This window comes from Cinclus cinclus, chromosome 23 (assembly GCF_963662255.1).
Source record: "Cinclus cinclus chromosome 23, bCinCin1.1, whole genome shotgun sequence".
NCBI classification, from domain to species: Eukaryota; Metazoa; Chordata; class Aves; order Passeriformes; family Cinclidae; genus Cinclus; species Cinclus cinclus.
Genome location: NC_085068.1, coordinates 7,034,928 through 7,053,368, shown reverse-complemented (window position 1 = coordinate 7,053,368; position 18,441 = coordinate 7,034,928). Strand labels below are relative to the sequence as shown.

The following is an 18,441-nucleotide window of genomic DNA, read 5'->3' as shown; positions in this document are numbered from 1 at the left end:
AGAACAATTCCCTTTGTGCATTACCACTATACTAGCAGGGTTGGAAAATCTGTATTTTTTTAAAAAATCCCAATCAAGCCTAAAACTGCTTAGTGCAATTTTCCCACTGCTTTATGGGATATTGGCACAGCTGGAATTTTGCACAGCTGGGATTGGCAACCTCTGGGAAATAATCCTTTACGCTTTCACCTGGGAAAGCCTGGGTGGTCGAGCATCTGCTGGCACAAATGCAGCCCTGACAGCAAATTTACTGCTGGGTGAGCCATTTCTGGGAAAACATGGAGCCTGGAAGATTATTTCCCAGTAAGGATGGGAAGAAGGATTTATCTGAAGAAAGAGCAGGTGGGATTTATCTGAGGAATGCACATCAGCACCTGGCCAAGCTTTCAGTGTCTTCCACCAGTCAGGTTTCAGTGCTGTCCCTTCACAGCAGAAGGAATTGCAGGGGAACACCAGAAACAGCTCAGAGACCAACCTGAGAGAGGTTCTGATGACTGACAGCCATGGTGGAGTCACCAGAGGTTGAGAAAACAAAGCCATAACTCACCTGAAGGGCTGAGAGCTGTTTGCACACACACAGGTGCACGTGGGGATTTTTGTTTCAGGTGAACTTCTGCCAGCTCCAGCCACAGGACCCTGCCCTGCTCAGCAGCACCATTGACTTCCACCAAACCCACCACAGATGGTTCAGCCACTCCCAATATTTTCACCCTCCAAGAACTGGCACAAACCCAAGGGATGGGATTCTCCTGAGGTCCAGCTGTGCAACCTCCAGAGACCAAGCCCAGCTCTTCCTCCTTGTCCAGGTGAGGAGGCCCAGGGCAAACACAGCTCAGGAAACTCAATTGGGCTCTGCCAGCTACTCCTGAAGTCAGAGAAATGCATTTTCCACCTCAAAACTTTGTAGATCGGGGGGTTTTATGTTTGGTGCCCAAAACTCCTGCCTTTAATGGGATTGAATTCCAAGTCTTGAATCTACTGCAGTTTGAAAATCTCTTCATTTTGCACCAATTTCCTTCCTTATGAGTAGACACAAGGGGTGTAGCTCGTAAGAAACTACTCTCAAGTGAATGTAATAGAAAATCAAATACTTTAATGAAATCAGGGAGCATGAGAGTAACAGCTCAGATATACCACTAGAACTGATACTACTGGGCTGTGGGGCTCTGCTAATTGGTTTTTAAATGCTCTGTTCATCAAGCATGCAGACTGACAAACTACGAATTCTTCAGAGTGTCAAAGATCCTGAGTAAAGAATTTTCAACCACTTCAAATGGATATATAGGAAATGTCTTCTGAGCTGGTGGCCCGCACACAGCATTGCACAGATAAAAATATACTACTCTCAATGCACAGAGCTAAATACTTTCACATTTATCAGAATTTTCTACACAAGTCTTTTTTTTTTTTTTGATAGAATTCAAGTTTTGAATTTTCTGTATATATCTTCACCTGTATTAAACAAATGCTTATTTACATTGTGGGTAAAGTGTAAAGGCTAAGGAAGGCCATTTTCCCATACTGTACTGTAACACTGCAAAATATATATACACAGAGAACCTAATATAGGCAACGGGTCTAAAAAAAAGTCACCTCCCACCTGTACAACATCACTGAGCCAGTATGAAAAGAGGGTGTTGTTAGCACCAAACCACTCCCAGGGGGATGAGGAGCTTTTCAGTTCCACAGGGAAGAACTGCTGGGCACAGCATTCCAAGGATGGGCCACGGAGCTGCTGCCTGCAGGACTGGAAGTCCCAAACACTGCACTGCTCTGAGGGATGGAAATCACTGAAAAGCAGGACAGGAGCACCAAGTGTGAAGGTGACAGTGACACCCTGGCACAGGGCACTCCTGACATCACTTCCAACCCTGTCAGTCTTTCCTTTGGATTCATGGATGAGCACAGACTGCTGGCAGAACGTGGCTCAAGCCAGGGGTGGTTCATGAGCCAGATTAACCCTGGTACTGCACAAGCCACGGGGAATGAGCTCTGCTGGCAGAGGGAATTCTGAGGGAAGCAGCCCTGGTTCACCAGTGGTGCCAGAGACAGGAATGCCTGAGGGAAGCAGCATCAGGAGGAGCTCACCACCAGGAATTCCCCCTGAAACAGCCCCAGGGCTCAGAGCAGGAACCTCCCCTGGGGGGAGCTCACCTACAGGCACCCCCCCTCCCCTGAGGGCTCACCTGCAGGCACCTCCCCTCCCCTGGGGGGGCTCAGCTGCAGGCATCTTCTCCTCTGGGGGCTCACCTGCAGGCACCTTCTCCTCTAGTAGCTCACCTGCAGGCACCCCCCACTCCTCTGGGGGAGCTAACCTGCAGGCACCCTCCCCTCCCCTGGGCTCACCTGCAGGTACCTTCTCCTCTGGGAGCTCACCTGCAGGTACCTCCCCTCCTCTGGGGGCTCACCTGCAGGCACCCTCTTCCCCTGGGGCAGGGGGGCTCACCTGCAGGCACCTCCCCTCCCTGGGCTCACCTGCAGGCACCCTGTTCCCCTGGGGCAGAGGGGCTCACCTGCAGGCACCTCCCCTCCCTGGGCTCACCTGCAGGCACCCCCTCTTCCCCTGGGGCAGGGGGCTCACCTGCAGGCACCTCCCCTCCCTGGGCTCACCTGCAGGCACCCCCTCTTCCCCTGGGGCAGGGGGCTCACCTGCAGGCACCTCCCCTCCCTGGGCTCACCTGCAGGCACCCTCTTCCCCGGGGGGGGGCTCACCTGCAGGCACCTCCCCTCCCTGGGCTCACCTGCAGGCACCCTCTTCCCCCGGGGGGGGGCTCACCTGCAGGCACCTCCCCTCCCTGGGCTCACCTGCAGGCACCCTCTTCCCCCGGGGGGGGGCTCACCTGCAGGCACCTCCCCTCCCTGGGCTCACCTGCAGGCACCCTCTTCCCCCGGGGGGGGGCTCACCTGCAGGCACCTCCCCTCCCTGGGCTCACCTGCAGGCACCCTCTTCCCCCGGGGGGGGGCTCACCTGCAGGCACCTCCCCTCCCTGGGCTCACCTGCAGGCACCCTCTTCCCCGGGGGGGGGCTCACCGGCGGTGCCGGCTGTGCCCGGGGTGCTCCCTGTCCCTGTCCCTGTCCCTGTCGTAGCGGTGCCCCGCGCGCTCGTAGGAGCGCGAGCGCTCGTGCCGGTGGTTCCTGTAGTAGTGACTTTTCTTCTTGTACTTGCCCGAGTGGTCGGAGCGCTCGCGGGAGCGGCTGCGGGAGCGGGACGAGCTGCGGCTGCGGGATTTGCGCGTTTTGTGAGCAGAGTATTTGTAGTCTTTGGATTTCTTGTAGCCGCGTGCCTTGGAGCCCTTGTAGGCCGAGCTGTGGTTGAACTGCCTCGGGGGGGAGTCGCTGCGGCTCCGAGAGCGGCTGTGAGACTTGGAGCCGCTGGACGTGGAGTAACTCTCACTTTTCCTACAAAACAAAAGAGAGCAGGAGTGATTTTATTGAGTTTTAAGAACTTCCTTCTGTATTTTGCTGTTCAGTACCCCATGGAAACTCATCTTGCGTCCTGAATTTCCATCTGTAAAAATACCGAGTTTTAGGAACGCTTATATCCAGCTCTCCAGCTTCAGTTACAGCAGTAGTGTGAGCACCCACACTTGGAGTTACTCTGCAGCTTAAGGAGCAGCACACACTGCTGGGTCACCTCAGCCTCCTGGTGAGGAACTATCAAAGCTGGCACTGGGAAACTGGGTGGGACTGGGAGCACACCCTACCTGTGCTTAGGGGATGCAGACCTCGACGGTGACCTTGAGTAACTCTGATCTCTGCTTCCACTTCGACTTCTGCTCTCCCTTCCTTTCTGGACACTGCCAGAGACAATGAACACTCAGTTAGGTTGTTTCAAGTACTCACAGGAGAAAAATCAGCTGCTTCCCTCTAAAACCTTACCCATTTACTGGGCTGTTGGAGCTGGTTCTCTTGGCTCCCTCTGTTTTCCTCTTAGCATTCTTCATGGCCTGCACAGGTAGCGGTGAAGGTTTATTTCCTTTAACCTCTTTTGGAGACTCTGCAACAAGGAAACCTTTGTTACCTCTTTGGAAAGTACCTGAAAGGACTGGAGCCTCTCCTCACCCCGTGTCTGTACCAGGCAGAGCTGCACAGCTGTGCTCTGCACATGTGTGCACTCACAGCCACCCACAAGCAGATCTGAACAAGTTCACAGGAGGCAGAAATTCATCTGAAACATTTCTGCCAAAGTACTGAAGTAAGTGCAAGAAAAGGCAGAAAAGCACCCTCCTTTCCCTGCCAATTATTCAGCATTGTTTGAAAGGTAAACTTGGGAAGAAGATGATGGTGAATGTTGTCTCCTAGGTGAGACCTGAACCAGACTGGAACCTTTCAACCAACAAATTCCCCACCCAACATCCCAAAATGCCAGAGCACCTCTGCTTCAATATTGTTTTAGCATAACATGCCAGTGGCAAGGATTTGAGTTTATTGCCAAATCCACATAAAAGCAAGTCCCTGGCCTATATGGGTTTAAACTAGTCTTAATTTCAGACTAATTTGATTTTAGCTTTTATCTGATTCGAGGAATAACAAAGTCACAATGCTATTCAAACCCTGCCAGTTGAGTGGTGCTATAAGCCATCTTAAAAAAAAAAAAACCAACAAATCCCAAACCACACTTGTAAATGCTTCCCACAAGGGTAAATATACATGAAAGATATGAAAGAGTTATTAAAAATTAGTTATCCACTATTTACCATTTTTTGGGATAGGGGAAAATCCCGATGTGTTATCCAAGCTTGGAACTCCCTCAGGGACCAGACCTTTAGCTTGTGCTTTTGCCTCTTCAATAGCCAATTTCTTCTTTTCTATTTTACTTTCCAGATCAGATAAATCCACCTGTGAACACAGGAGCACTTCTTGTGAGAACTGAATTTCCTGGTTACTCACTCCCAGGGAGGGGAATGAAAATCCAAGGAGTCCCAGACAGTCTTCGTTCAATTCCAGGCTTGCAGCTTTGGTTTCAAACAGGGTCAAATTTTGCAACTCTTGCTCTGAGCTGCAGCCTTTACTGAGGACTCCCAACATGAAAAAAAATCCCAAACCTTTTTCCTCGTGTAGAGCTGCAAGATTTTTAAGCAGATTTCTTGAATTTCTTCCTCCGTTGCTCCAAACAGTAAAAACCAATGTGGGCGATTTGGAAGTGGGATCTGAGAAAGGAGAGAGACAAAGCTCAGATTTCTCCTCCTGTTAAAGGAATTGGAAAAAAACCCAAATCCATGGAAGTGTGGCTCACCTCCAGTGTCCTGGCTGCCAGGTAAATGCAGGCACAGGCAATACTTTCTGGCTGGAACCTCACAAAGACATCTGTTCTCAGGCTGTCATTCATGTAGTTCCTGAAAAACAGGAGAGCAGGAGGTTGCAACACACTGCAAAGCTCTTTGGGAGTTTTTTTTTTGTTTGTTTGTTTTTTAACTTGGTTTTACTTCTACAAGGGCTATTTCTTTCTGCATTCAGTTACTAGACTTCAACATTATATTCCTGGAAATCTAAAGAGAAGCTGAATGACTTTACTAAAATAAAAACTGAAAAAAAAAAAAAAAACCAAAACTAAAATCCCTCAAGGGGAGGGACGTGTGACAGAAAAAGTCTGACTGCTGAAAATTCAGTGGTGAGAAGAGAACCAATTTTAACTTGACTTTTGCTGCTGAATCTCTACTGGCCTGCTCTCATGCAATGAAGTTATTTTCATCAAGACAACACACAGTGTGTGCTCAGAAATACTCAAGTTATAGAATCTTAGGTTCACATTCCCCCTGCAATAGGGCAGAACCAGGTGTCTGGCAAAAGCTGCAGCTCCTGGAGCAGTTCTCCCATGAAATGCAGTCCTCTTCAGCACAGGTCAGCTTCCAGTGGGAATCAAGGGTCCATTTCCATCCAGAACAGGATTCTTTTTGATGCAAAAAGTCAGCCATAGGAGAAATCAGGGTGTTTGGGAACATCAGTTCAGAAGAACAGTCAGTGTTCAGGCTCATCTCCTCTTTGGCACATGAAATAAGGTTTCCAAATTGTCCCATTTCAGTAAGGTTGCTTAAAATGAATATTCACAGAATGAGAAAACTGTAAAATATTGCACATATTCCAGTCAGTACACTTAAGCATTATGTAGATTAATCTTAAATATACAAAGTAAATTCCTGTGAATCTGTCAGCTGCTGTGCTTTAGAAGATCTAGACTTGGGAGCACCTAAGTCAGTAAAATACCAGATGGAGAAAAAACTAATACCAGACATTAAAAAGTCCTTAAAATAATAATTAACCATGTGGGTACCCAGTATACAAGGATTCACTGACCTCCAAGATATCCAAAGCAGAGACCACAGGCCAGGTACCTGCAACATTTACAGGGACAGAGAGGAGGAATTGGAATCTCAGGAGTTTCCAACTCTCACTTGTCCACAATTCTTGTTTACACAAACAGCAGCTGCCCCAAAAAAACAACACTGACCATCAGCTCATCTTTCTGTGAGAAAGGAACTTCTAAACCTGCTGGTTTTGTCCCACTGCAAAGAGAGCACAAGCCTTTTGACCAAAGAAGTGATAAAGAAAAGGGGGACTTTGAACATCTGGAAGCTACAAAGCTTTTTTTTCCTGATTTGCTCAATTGAGAACCGTGCCAGCTTCCAAGTTTGGCCCCTGCACATCTTCCCTGTGGGCTCAGTCAGACACAGGAGGAAATGAATCCTTGTCACAATAGCTTAAGAAATAAGTAATGTTGTAAAAATGCACATTTCAAAAACCAATTATACCGGATACCCACCAGATTTTGGGTACTGGAAGCGACAAACACGAGCACACAGATGTGTTATTGTAACATCTGACCCCTTTCTCAAGTGGGGTAATTCCCTCCCTCCCCCTCACCTCCCCTCCTTCCATAACCAGCACATTCCTGGCAGTCCAGAGCTCCCATTCCACTGCTCCATGCAACGCTTCTTTCTGGGAAGTGTCTCTAGATATCACATTTTGTCTCCAAGCTTCACACATGTACTAGTTTACAAATGGAAACTATTCATTTTTTGTTGTTAATTCATCCCTTTTAAAAATTTAAACCCCACCTTAATTTATCGTATAAGAAACGCATCACATTATAACAATTAAGAGAAATAGAACATTAAAAAAAATTTTCAGAACAACGCTCAGGTTATCAAATATACAAACAATCAAAAAATGCAGAGTAAAAAAAAAAAAATAAAAAATAAAAGCACAAGAAGCAGTTGGCCAGTTACTCTACTATCATGTATATACCACCTGTCTAGAGCCAGCCTTCTCTTTGGAGAGCTTTGGGTTGACTGAAGACGGCAGCTATCCCTGCACCATGGGCAGCAGAGGAGAAGTCTTAGTCACTTACCCTCAGAGGCTACCCTTTGATCAAAAGAGTACAGAAAAGAAAAGTCAAAACTGGTTCTCTACACACAGGTCACAGTACCAGACAGTTCAGTCAGCAGAAATATGGTCTTTGGATTCACTAAAAGGTGTTTCTTTTTAAGACCATTGGTATTGTTAAAAAAAAAGCATTACGGTTTTAAAAGCATTGTTTGGTAAAGTTTAAGGTGTAGAATTTTACAGAAGCTTCCCACCCCCAAGTAAATATTCATTAAAAGAGAGCAATAAGGCAGAGAACATTTCTTGGCAAATATGAAACCAGGCTATCCACCTATCCAGTCTTAGAAGCTGACATCCTGCAGTTCCCACACTGATAAAAGAAATTTATCTGCGCTGAGGTTTTGATGCATCTGCAATCAAGCTCAGGCCCTGAGAAAAGCCATTTCCCAGCACTGGGAACAGACCTGAATTATACCCAAGTTTTCCCTGAAGAGGAACCCGAGGGAACAACTCTAAACCCACCCAACCTTTTCCCTTCAGCTGGAAAGTGAGAGCAGAGAGGAGGGAAGTGAAGAGTCAGGGTGGAAATCTACCTTACCATTAAAACAGTGCCTCGAACTTAAGAGGCCGCTCAACATTTGGGAAGTAGTTTGGGGCACACCAAGGACAGTGGAGCTGTCTGGGGTGGCCCCAAGTACTGCTGAGCAATGCTGCCCAGTGCCTCAAGTGACATATTTCTGCTACTGCCCCTTCTGGTCTCTTAGAACAAAGAAAATCAACTTACCATGAGGTCTGGACCAGGTGTTGGTTACGTTCACATTCTAATACCTGAAGGTACATAACGATTATCTGGAAGATATGGGTTATTGAGTTATTAACAAGCATCTGGAGAGCCACCTGCTTATCTCAGAGGGACATCCATGAGGCATCTGTGATCCTCTTTCAAGGCCTAAAACACTCCACATCAAGTGTCTGCACCATCCCCAGCGTTTATCCACACCAGCTCTGAACTTCTGTCCTGCTACTTGGCCAGGTCTTGTCTTCACCTGGCTTTGACTCAGGGATGCTGTGGCTGGATTTTGATTCGGGGATGCTGTGGCTGGATTTTGTTCTACACACCTCACAAGTCCTTTTTTAGCTGCAGCCTGGGAGAAAAAGCTGCTCACTGCAATCAGCAGTGAGGGAAGTTGGCAGTGCTTGCAGAGAACAGACCTAATACTGTGCCATGGTTTGTTCAGTTCTGAGGGTATTTGCTCGAGTTTGGAAGGAAAACAAGGCTGCAGAGAGGAGGAATAATGGCAAAACTCACCCCAATTAAACTACAGCTGCCCTCTGGGGTGGATGACAAGAGGAAATTCTGAATGTCAAGAAGCTCAAAAAGAAGGCTCTGAACAGGAGTTTTTTAGAGGGGAAAAAAAGAGCAAGAACCCAAATTGTGTTGGCACAGAAACAGAAGTTCTTTTACCAGTTAAGGCACAATTTAAACATCTGAGGTAATTGCCTCTCTCAAGCATTATCCACTCTGACACTTGTTAATATTGAGCCTTGTCTCATCTCTAGCCAAGCCTGAGCCTGGTTTTAACACACTCCAAGCTCACAGAACTTTAATACCTCAGCACGTTCCCACCAGGAGTGACCACGACAACCCCAGGCCTCCAAATTCCTCCCTGCTTGGGGATCTAAGTCCAGGTGATGTTTTCCACCACCAAAGCTACCTACTGATCCAATCTGCCTTCCAGGAATACTGAGCACCTGCAGCCACCTCGCCGTCACTCAGCAGTGATACGAGACCAATTAGTAAGAGTCTCTTAAATGAGAAAGAAAACATCAGGATGGTAAGAAACTAATCTCACTGAATTCACTGATTATCATGTGCAGTCCACAGAGCTTCCAGGCAGCCTCCTCAAAGCTTTACAGAATATGAAACATTGGTTATACAGTGAATTTATAGAGTACAAACCTTATGAGGGTGCTTCACATGAACACAAAATCCCAACTCCTTCAACACTCTTCTTTCTGCCTTTATTATTTGATTCTTCAAGTTCACATATTCTTGATCCAATATTAGAGGCACAGGTTTTCTGCAAAACAAGGTCAAACTCACAAGATTATCTTAACCCTAAGGAAACTCAGGTTGAGTTGTGTAAAAATAATAATAATAAAAAAAACCATTCTTTGTAACATCAACAATTTATCAAAATGGACCAGCTCACTTCATGAGATACCTCTGAAATATTCCCTGATTTATGAAACAGGGAATGATGCTGTCATGGAGTTAAATAATTACAACACAACACAGATAGTTGAGATTATTGTGAATTGTCATCTTACTTTTTCTCCCTCAGGTGTCTGAGGCGATGGAACACATTGATCACGTCCCGAATGCGTCTGGGGGCTTCCTCAATTTTGGATGCCAGATGGACACAGGCCATGGACACATGCTGAAAAATAAGCATAAAATACACTATTTAACATAATATATCAATTTCATTTCAGGAATTTAGCTCCTCCAACAGCTTAAGGAGGGGCAATGAGGAAAAAATACGGTAAAACAAGAAAATACCAAATATTTGGCGAAAATCATGATTAAATAGCTTTCTAACATAGCATTTCTCTGTAACTATAATCTCCAGACTAACTCCTAACACTCATCACATCTCAGATGACAACTTGCCAAGAAAGATCAGAAGATAAATATGGCAACAAATATCATTTAATGCCCTCTTACCTCCATGGAATGCTTCACAAAAGACTTGGTATAAAAAAATCGCTGGAACAGCACCTGTCCTGTAGCCATAGCAACCTAAAAAATGAGAAAAATCACAACACACATAAACAAAACTATCAATTGCAAAGAGAAATTTTAATAGATTTATTAGAAGACTAACTAAGCATAGGAGGAAGTTCGATGGTATCTAAAGAAAACTAGAATTGCTAATTAAGTAATTAAGTTGCTCAAAATGTTATCAACACTTTATATACTGCCTACAAGTCAAATACAGGCAGAAAATCCCGACTTTATTTTACAAAAAAAAAAAAAAAAAAAAAAAGTGAGAACATGCTCCCAGTCGATTAAATTAGTAAAAAACAAAACGAAAAAAATCCAAACCAAATAAAATTGAAAGTCACGAAAGTATGCCAGAAAAAAAAAATTGCTATTTGGGCGTGTTAAGTGAGGGGGAATCTAACAGCGTCATGATTTGCATATGCTAAGACTCAGCAGCTGGAGGGTGCGTGGAAAGTTTTACACTCAAAGAGCAACGAGGCTGTTTAGCCTAAAGTTGTCCGGGAAACAAAACCTTCCCGAGGTCACCACGCCTCCAGAGGAACCTTCAGAAATCCGGCTTTGCAAAATCCCCGATCCTCATGCGGGGGCGGCGCAGGAAGGCGCTGACATCGCCCGCTTCCGGCACCCAACGGCCCGGAAAGGCCCGGAACGAGCCCCGAGCACCGGGCGGTGCCGCGGCCCGCCCGGCCGGTAACTGCGGGCCGGCCCCGCGGCCCGCCCGGCCGGTAACCGAGAAATCGAGGCCCGCACAAAGAACGGCCCCGGCCAGGCCTCTTTGAGTCCCGGCTCCCTCCCACCCCGCGCCCAGCCCCACCTGCGGCAGCCGCAGCAGGATCCCGGCCGCTTGGATGAGCTCGCAGCCGGTGACGCGCAGCTCGGTCTCGGTGTCGGGGTCCAGGCCGCTGCTCATGGACGGCGTGAAGCGCAGCGTGTGCTCGGGCAGCAGGCAGTTCTCCAACGTAATCAGCACGCCCGAGTACAGCCGATCTCCGATCAGCACCGCTCCGGGACCTGGCACCGGGGCGGGAGCCGCGCCGGCCGCCTGAGGACCCGCGGGGCCGCCACCTCCCGCCGCCGCCGCCATTTTGTGCCGCCGCCTCGCTGGCTCCGCGCTCCTTCTCCCTCCCCCCCCTCCCGCATCCGCCCGACGCCGATTGGTGGAGCGCGGCGGGGCCGCGGCCGCTGATTGGCTGAGGGGCCGTGACGCACGACGCTGCCCGGGCCGCGCGCGGCGCGGTGACGCAGCGGTCGGGAATCCGGACAGGGCGGGGCCCCGAGCCCTTAGCGCCCTCAGCGCCGGGGCCGGCTCGGGACGCGGCGTGAGGGGGACTAGAACGCGGAATATACTCGGTTAAATATCTTCCTTTATTCCCTAAAAAAGCAGACTATGTGTGTCCTTAGCTTAGGGCCCACCGAGGTTCGTGTGTGAGGGCTGACATATTAGAATTTCCCCACACAAATTGTTTCCTCCTAGCAGCTACCAATAAAAAATATGTTTATTATCAAGTCCTTCATAGAAGGGACTACGTCCTTCACCTGGGGGCTGCCAGGGCTCATGTCTGAGGGCTGACATCTCCCTCACATTCTTGCCTCGTTTTTTGCTGTGCAGGGCCAGAACTCGCCACAAAATTTGTTTCTCCACAGATATTACAAAATTTAAAAAAAAAAAAAGAAAAAGCCTTTATTAAATTCCTATGTGTGTTCTTAACACAGAGACTGTGAGGGTTGATATCTTGCCTTCCCTCCATCCCCTGGGTATATTTTCCCAATGAAGTGCCATGATTAACATAAATTGTTCCCCCATAGCAATTATCAATAAAAATGTCTTTATTAAGTCCTTAGAAGTACAAACTACATTTAACAGCCAGGGTCTACATGTGAGGGTTAACATCTCCCCTTCCCAGCTTTGTTTTCCCCGTTCAGCGCCAGAATTCACCACACAACTTGTTTGTTTTTTTTCTAGTAGCAGTTACCAAAAAAACCACAACCTTTATTAAGCCACTGTATGGCCTGACTGCTAACCTTGAAGTGTGCTCTTAATTTTAACAGATTTCAGTGACAACAACACAGGGAAAAAAGCCATCAAGGAGAAACTTCACACCCACACGATCCTTAGAAGATTTGTTCCACATTTTCCATTTCAGCAGCAGTCCCACGGCAGGTTTGCCTCACAATTAAATCCCTGCTTCTAAAACACATACACAGACTCTGATATCAATAGTGGTGGTGCACAATACGTGAAAATATCCCCTCTGGCTCTTTTCCATCTCCCAGGGCAGCCAGGAACCCTTCCTGTCTCCTCCTCTGGGCTAAAGCTGCCAGGGATTTGAATGTCTTTGGTTCATAAATTGCCAAGTCAGCCAAAACTTTCCTGTTCAGCTCCACCTGGGACTAAAGGCAAGAAAAATTACTGGTTAAGAACTGTGATTTTTAGGAATGACACTGCAATGTTTAATCTCTATTAAATATAATGAACACTCTTCACTGTTTATATAAACATTCTTCATTAAGTATATTTAAATGCTCTTAAGGCTTAAGACCTGAAGTCTTAAGGCAGATTAACTTTTTTCTACCCTGTGCAATTTGGAGCTGTTAAAGACTGTCAGACACTCCCTGGCCAAGGATGTCCCATTAAAACACCATGTAAAAATTATTTACTGATTTCCTCTAAAGTTTTTCTGGTAGAAACCAAGAACTGAAGAAAAATCTCTAATTTTGCTCAAGGCCACGTGTTCCAGGTTAATCCATGGCATCTGTTTAAACTCTAACAAATTAAAACAGAATCAACAAATTGAAACAAATTCCCAGCAGGTTTTAAAAACAAGGGACAATGGCACCAAGTCTTTGCACTCTCCACACTCACCAAATTACAGTTATAGTGAAAAGAATTTGGGGTTTTTGCTAATCTGAAGTTTGTATTTTTTAATTTCTCAAAGTAAAAGGAAAAGCAGCTGTCACTGAATGTCCACAGAAATGCATTTTTTAAGTCTCATTCCCAAGTTTTGGGAATAGAACATGAGGTAGAACCACAATGTTTACTATGATAAAAGGGAATAATTCATATAGGAAAGAGAAAATAGTTTAGGGCAGAATTGTGTTCCTGAATTGGACAAAACTGCCTTCACAAGCAGAAGGCCTTCCATAACTCTAATTAGTAAGTAATTAAGCCACAATCCTCACCTTGACCAGGTTGCTGATGAAGGCAGGGTACTTCAAACCATGTTCAAGGGAAGCTGCTTCAATCCTTGTGATCCAGAGCTGGAGGTGTAAAAATTATTATACTGCATGACAAAATACTTTAAAAGCAAATCCTTTGCCATGCTAGTCTGCTCACACTTGCTAAATACAACATTTTCATAGGAAAATGGAATATCCTGAGCTGGAAGGGACCCATAGAAACATGACTCAGGAAAATGTTGCCTTAAAACTCCTACTTTTTACCCACTCATTCCTTCTTTTCACCCACTTTTCAACCCCCCCAGTAAGAAAAGCAGCTGTTTCACTTCTGCCTTGCTCCCATTTTGATGTTTCCACCCAACGTTTTGCTCTTTACCGCTCTGAGGAATCTTTTCTTCTCCCTCCTGGCCTTGGTGGACCTCACGAAAGCCCTGCGGACGCTCCTCACTGCCAGCTTGTAGCAGCGGTTCTTCCTGCCACGAAAATGCTGGGAAAAAAACAAAACAGGAAGGTCTTATTTAATTAGATTTAAAGATAAAACACTAATAAAGCTCATTTGCATTCCTAGCTCTCCACAACAAGGATCACTGAACTTTTCACAAGAACCCCCTAAGCCTTCAGCTGGCAAATAATGAAAATATTTTTTTCCTTGGTTTTTGTTGTGGAAAACCTGAAGCTGAGGAGTTGGACCAGGGTGGAAAAACCTCAGTTCAGCAGAGGCAAAACCAGGCCTCACTTTGGGCTGTGGTTCTGTGGGAAAAGCAATCACAAAATCATGGTCAGTGCTTTCACTCAACCCTGAATTCACATATTTATTCTCATTCCTGAGCTCTCCTCAGTCGTGTCTGTATGAACACAGGGATGGGGCAGGAGCCTCTGATTTGTCAATGAGTTGCCCAAACAGAAAAAAAAAAAATTAAATTTGTTTTCTGACATCCACCTAAGACAACTCAGGAAACAGCCAGTGCTGCACCAGAAATAACTGGTACTGTGGGCAGCTTAGGTGCTACAAAACCAAAATATTCTCACCTCCTTCAACTTTTTCTATCTCAGTATTACAGCAAGATTTACTACCTAGGATGCCCTTGAGAAATGTTCTTCCCTAGCCTCGGCACAGCAGCTTGAACTTCAGCAAAAATCCCATTTCAAATTGCACTTGAGAACAAGGTCAATTTCCCCCCCCCCCCAACTTCTTTACCCAGTAAAACAAACGAAGGGGAAAAAAAAAAAAACACTCAAGAGGGAAACATAATCAGCACACCCTGCAGCCCGTTGCATTTAATTAAATAGAGATCAATTTATAGCACGAGTCAACTACAGAATCGCAGAATTCTGGGTGGAAAAGGAACCTCCAAGTGCCACCCAGAGCCAAGGGCAGGGACACCTCCCACTGTCCCAGGGATCCAGGAGCATCCTCGATTTCGGGACCCTGCAGGGGCACAAGGCAGAGCCGAGCTGCGGGCAGGGGGATGCGGGGACAGGACCGGGGGTGACCCGGGGGATGCGGGGACAGGACCGGGGGTGACCCGGGGGATGCGGGGACAGGACCGGGGGTGACCCGGGGGTTGGTCCCGCACTCACCCGCGCGTACTTGAGCACCTCCTGCAGCCTCCAGAAGCGATCCGAGAGCCGGCTGCGCACCCAGCGCGCCGCGCTCAGCACCACCATGGCTGCGGCACGGCGGCTTCCGGGGCGGCACCGAGCTCGGCGGGGCTTCCTGCGGTCCTGTCCCCGGGCTCCGCGGGGCTTCCTGCGGTCCTGTCCCGCTTCTTCCTGCGGTCCTGTCCCCGAGCTCCGCGGGGCTTCCTGCGGTCCTGTCCCGCTTCTTCCTGCGGTCCTGTCCCCGGGCTCCGCGGGGCTTCCTGCGGTCCTGTCCCGCTTCTTCCTGCGGTCCTGTCCCCGAGCTCCGCGGGGCTTCCTGCGGTCCTGTCCCGCTTCTTCCTGCGGTCCTGTCCCCGGGCTCCGCGGGGCTTCCTGCGGTCCTGTCCCGCTTCTTCCTGCGGTCCTGCCCCCGGGCTCCGCGGGGCTTCCTCCGGTCCTGCCCCACTGCTTCCTTCAGTCCTATTCCCGAGCTTTCCCTCTGCTCCTTAAGTCCTTTCCCCGCTGCTTCCTCCGCTCCTGCCCCTGAACGCCCCGCTGCTTCCTTCGGTCCTATTCCCGAGCCTTCCGTCTGTTCCTCCGGTCCGTTCACCGCTGGTTCCTCTGGTCCTCCCCCCGAGCCTTCCCGCTGTTTCCTGCGGTCATTCCCCCGCTGATTCCTCTAGTCCTGCCCCTGAGCCTTCCTGGTGCATCCTTCGGACCTTCCTCTGATCTTTTCCCGGAGCCTTCCTGGTCCTCTCTTTAGTCCTTTATCCGGTCCTTCCTCCAGCCTTTCCCCTGGCCATTTCCCTGCTTCTTCCTTCAGTCCTTTGCCCGGTTCTTCCTCTGATCCTGCCCCCGAGCCTTCCCTGTCCTTACTCCAGTCCTTCCCCCGACCCTTCTCCTGATCCTTCCCGATCGTTCTTCCAGCCCTCACTCAGTTCTTCCCCCTTCTCCTGATCCTCCCCTTGTCCTTCCTTCAAGTCCTTCCCCTGTCCCCAACCCTTTTCCCGGTCCTTCCCCGGCCCTTTTCCCTTTGCCCAGCCTTTCTTCCTCCCCTGGCTCCTCTCCCACAGCACAGTGGTTTTTCTCCATGCTGGGAATCCTCTGCCCCAGCCTGAGGACAGCCGTGGAATCATGGAATATCCTGAGTTGGAAAGGACCCACAGGGATCATCCAGCCCAGCCCCTGTTCCTACACAGACACCCCAAAATCCCACCCCGTGCACCTCTGGGATTGTTGTCCAAACCCTCCTGGAGCTCTTGGGGCTGTGCCCATTCCCTGGTGAGCCTGGGCAGTGCTCAGCACCCTCTGGGAGAGGGAAGAACCTTTCCCAAAATCCACCCTAAACCTCCCCTGGCACAGCTCCAGCTATTCACTCGGGTCTGTGGTCACCAGAAACCTTCACCCTCTGGGTGAAGAACCTTTATCCCCATCCTCATCACCTGCATGAGGTGTGACCCAAACCAGCCCAAACCCACAGCTCAGCTGGGAGCAGCCACACAGGGTGTGCTGGGGTTGTACCACGGAGCTGCAGCCAAAATTCCCTGTAAAAAGGAGCTGGGCTGGTTGGAGTGTGCATTCCCATAAGTCAGTGAGGGATTTGGAGCAGACTTTATATCCCCAGCAGTGCTCCAACCAGCAATGTGAGAAGATTTGGTGTTGTTTTTAGTGCCTGGAAGGATTCCATAGTGGATAACAAGTCTTACAGCATCCTGTAAAGGTTAGGGTTAGAGAATGTGAGACATAAATTGAAAATTTATGAACTACAGCAAACCACAAGATGGTGCTGCCAGAAAATGATTCCTTGGGAGCAGCAGTCCTTGGGGTTAGAGAACTGATGGATTTTTCCGATATTCTCTAATCATCACCACTTCCAGCATCTCAAAGCAACGTTGCTTCTGTTCTAAACTGCTCCATCATCAAGATCTCCCCAGTTCTGGGAAAGGCCTTGTTAAGAATGTGGAAATTTCACAGAGTTAGAGAGGAATCTTTCTTCGTATCGCTGAGGTTTGTCTGACACAAAGTTCACTTGGTTATTTCAAGAACCAGTAGAATGTGTAGAAAATAAATGTACAGAACGCAATTTTCACACCTCCCTGAAAAGGTTAAAATACACTTTCATTATAGCAAAAGAACTTTGGGAAGTTGCACTGGATTTAGCAAAACTTCTTAGAATTTATGTCACTTTTATGAATGCTTAAATTGTGTTTCAACACACCCCTGTGCCATCACCAGCAGATGGTAAAAGCAGCTGTAGGATTTTTAGCTGCCCAGCACCAAGTCTATCTTTCCATGGTTCAAGCCTAAAATTGATTTCTCTCCCTATAGTTTTGGGTTGGGTTCTTTCTGTTTGTGTGACTCAAAGGCATAAACCAACCTTGAAAAATATTATGTCTTTAAAACTAAGCAGAATTTAGACAGGGAGAGTAAACACAGAGACTCTCAGAGCTCCCTGCCACTTGTCACATTTATGGTTTCCTGCACAGCCTCAGACTTTATTATTAACACTGGCTCTGGCCTGTGCAGCACTGAAAACAGGATGGATCCAGCAGTTATTTCCCTCGGGATGTCTGGACAGATCTGAGAAGAGATTTCACATTTTGTAGCTTGAGTGGAGGCTGCTGCCCTGCAAATTCCCCTGGGAGCCATCCAGCCTGAGAGTGCAGGGAAGGGACATGATGGAAATGGACTTGTCACACTCTGCTGTCTGCTTTGGAGGTTGTTCACTCTGTATTTTTTAATATCTCTTATTACTGCCACTGTATCTTGGAGGCTACACAGGCATGGAGATGTCCACTGAAATTCTTAAATAATATTGATCTTAGGAGGTAGATGAAATAATTGATAATTGCTGTGCCTCCTCTACGAGAGTATCAATATGTTCTGCAAACAATAACAGATGACTGCAGGGGACAGATGATTTCTGAGGACTACAGAGATTATTATCAATTTCTCTAAGGTTTGTTATATTTTTTTATTTTTATTTTTTTTTAATCTAGAGAGGAATTTTAGAAGTTGAATCAGAGGCAGAATAATTAAAGTTGAAGAGGGGCCATCTTGACCTGAGGGTGGATGGTTGGAGCGTGGCTCTCGGGTGCTGTGTGTTAAATCCCATCCATGAGGAGACAGATGTGAAGGATTGGCCAGCACAGAGAGCAGCTCTGAGGCTGCTCTGTAAACAGAGCTTTGCAAAGCTGAGCTGCCTCAGAAGGGACAGCACTGCTGGGTCTGAGTGGCTGTGACTGCAGGCAGCTGAGAGCAGTGACACCAGCACACACTGCTCCCATCCCTGCTGCTCGGGGAGAGCCAGGGCTCCAGAGACTGGGAAGCAGCTCCTGCCCTTTATCTTCACTGCTCACCTCGTTTGGATGAGAATTGGGCTGGAGTATTTGCTTGGGTGCAGGGTGAAGAGCGTGGAAAGGTGATTTGAAGACAAGGAGCTGCCTGTGGGTGCCAAAGCCTGACATCCTGAACACCCAGCTGAGCTCAAAGGTGGACAGGGATCCTAAAGCCCACTGAGGAGCCCATCGCAGCTATCACAGCAACCCTTTGGGACATCTTGGGGCCGTAA

The 18,441-nt window shown here is 47.8% G+C and overlaps 2 protein-coding genes across 6 annotated transcripts; both read right to left on the bottom strand.

Moving 5' to 3' along the window:
• Positions 1–1,067: 1,067 nt before the first annotated feature.
• On the bottom strand, positions 1,068–11,215 carry CCNL2 (cyclin L2). 5 transcript variants are annotated; one of them, XM_062507668.1, is made up of 14 exons: positions 10,927–11,215; positions 10,053–10,127; positions 9,656–9,765; positions 9,285–9,405; positions 8,109–8,173; positions 5,238–5,337; positions 5,047–5,151; positions 4,699–4,840; positions 3,881–3,998; positions 3,706–3,798; positions 2,742–3,400; positions 2,447–2,542; positions 2,347–2,408; positions 1,068–2,315 (listed from the first exon to the last, which is right to left on the bottom strand). In XM_062507668.1, exons 1-11 carry the CDS (start codon positions 11,194–11,196, stop codon positions 3,028–3,030), a joined length of 1,572 nt encoding a protein of 523 aa, XP_062363652.1. In that variant the 5' UTR covers positions 11,197–11,215; the 3' UTR covers positions 1,068–2,315; positions 2,347–2,408; positions 2,447–2,542; positions 2,742–3,027. The 5 variants fall into 5 exon arrangements, with proteins under 5 accessions (XP_062363652.1, XP_062363653.1, XP_062363651.1 ...); XM_062507669.1 differs by lacking the exon at positions 2,447–2,542 and having other exon boundaries at positions 2,713–3,400; XM_062507667.1 differs by having other exon boundaries at positions 2,347–2,542.
• Positions 11,216–11,437: 222 nt separating this feature from the next.
• MRPL20 (mitochondrial ribosomal protein L20) lies at positions 11,438–15,158 on the bottom strand. Its single transcript, XM_062507644.1, has 4 exons — positions 14,871–15,158; positions 13,666–13,776; positions 13,293–13,370; positions 11,438–12,503 (listed from the first exon to the last, which is right to left on the bottom strand). Exons 1-4 carry the CDS (start codon positions 14,955–14,957, stop codon positions 12,327–12,329), a joined length of 453 nt encoding a protein of 150 aa, XP_062363628.1. The 5' UTR covers positions 14,958–15,158; the 3' UTR covers positions 11,438–12,326.
• Between the last annotated feature and the right edge of the window lie 3,283 nt (positions 15,159–18,441).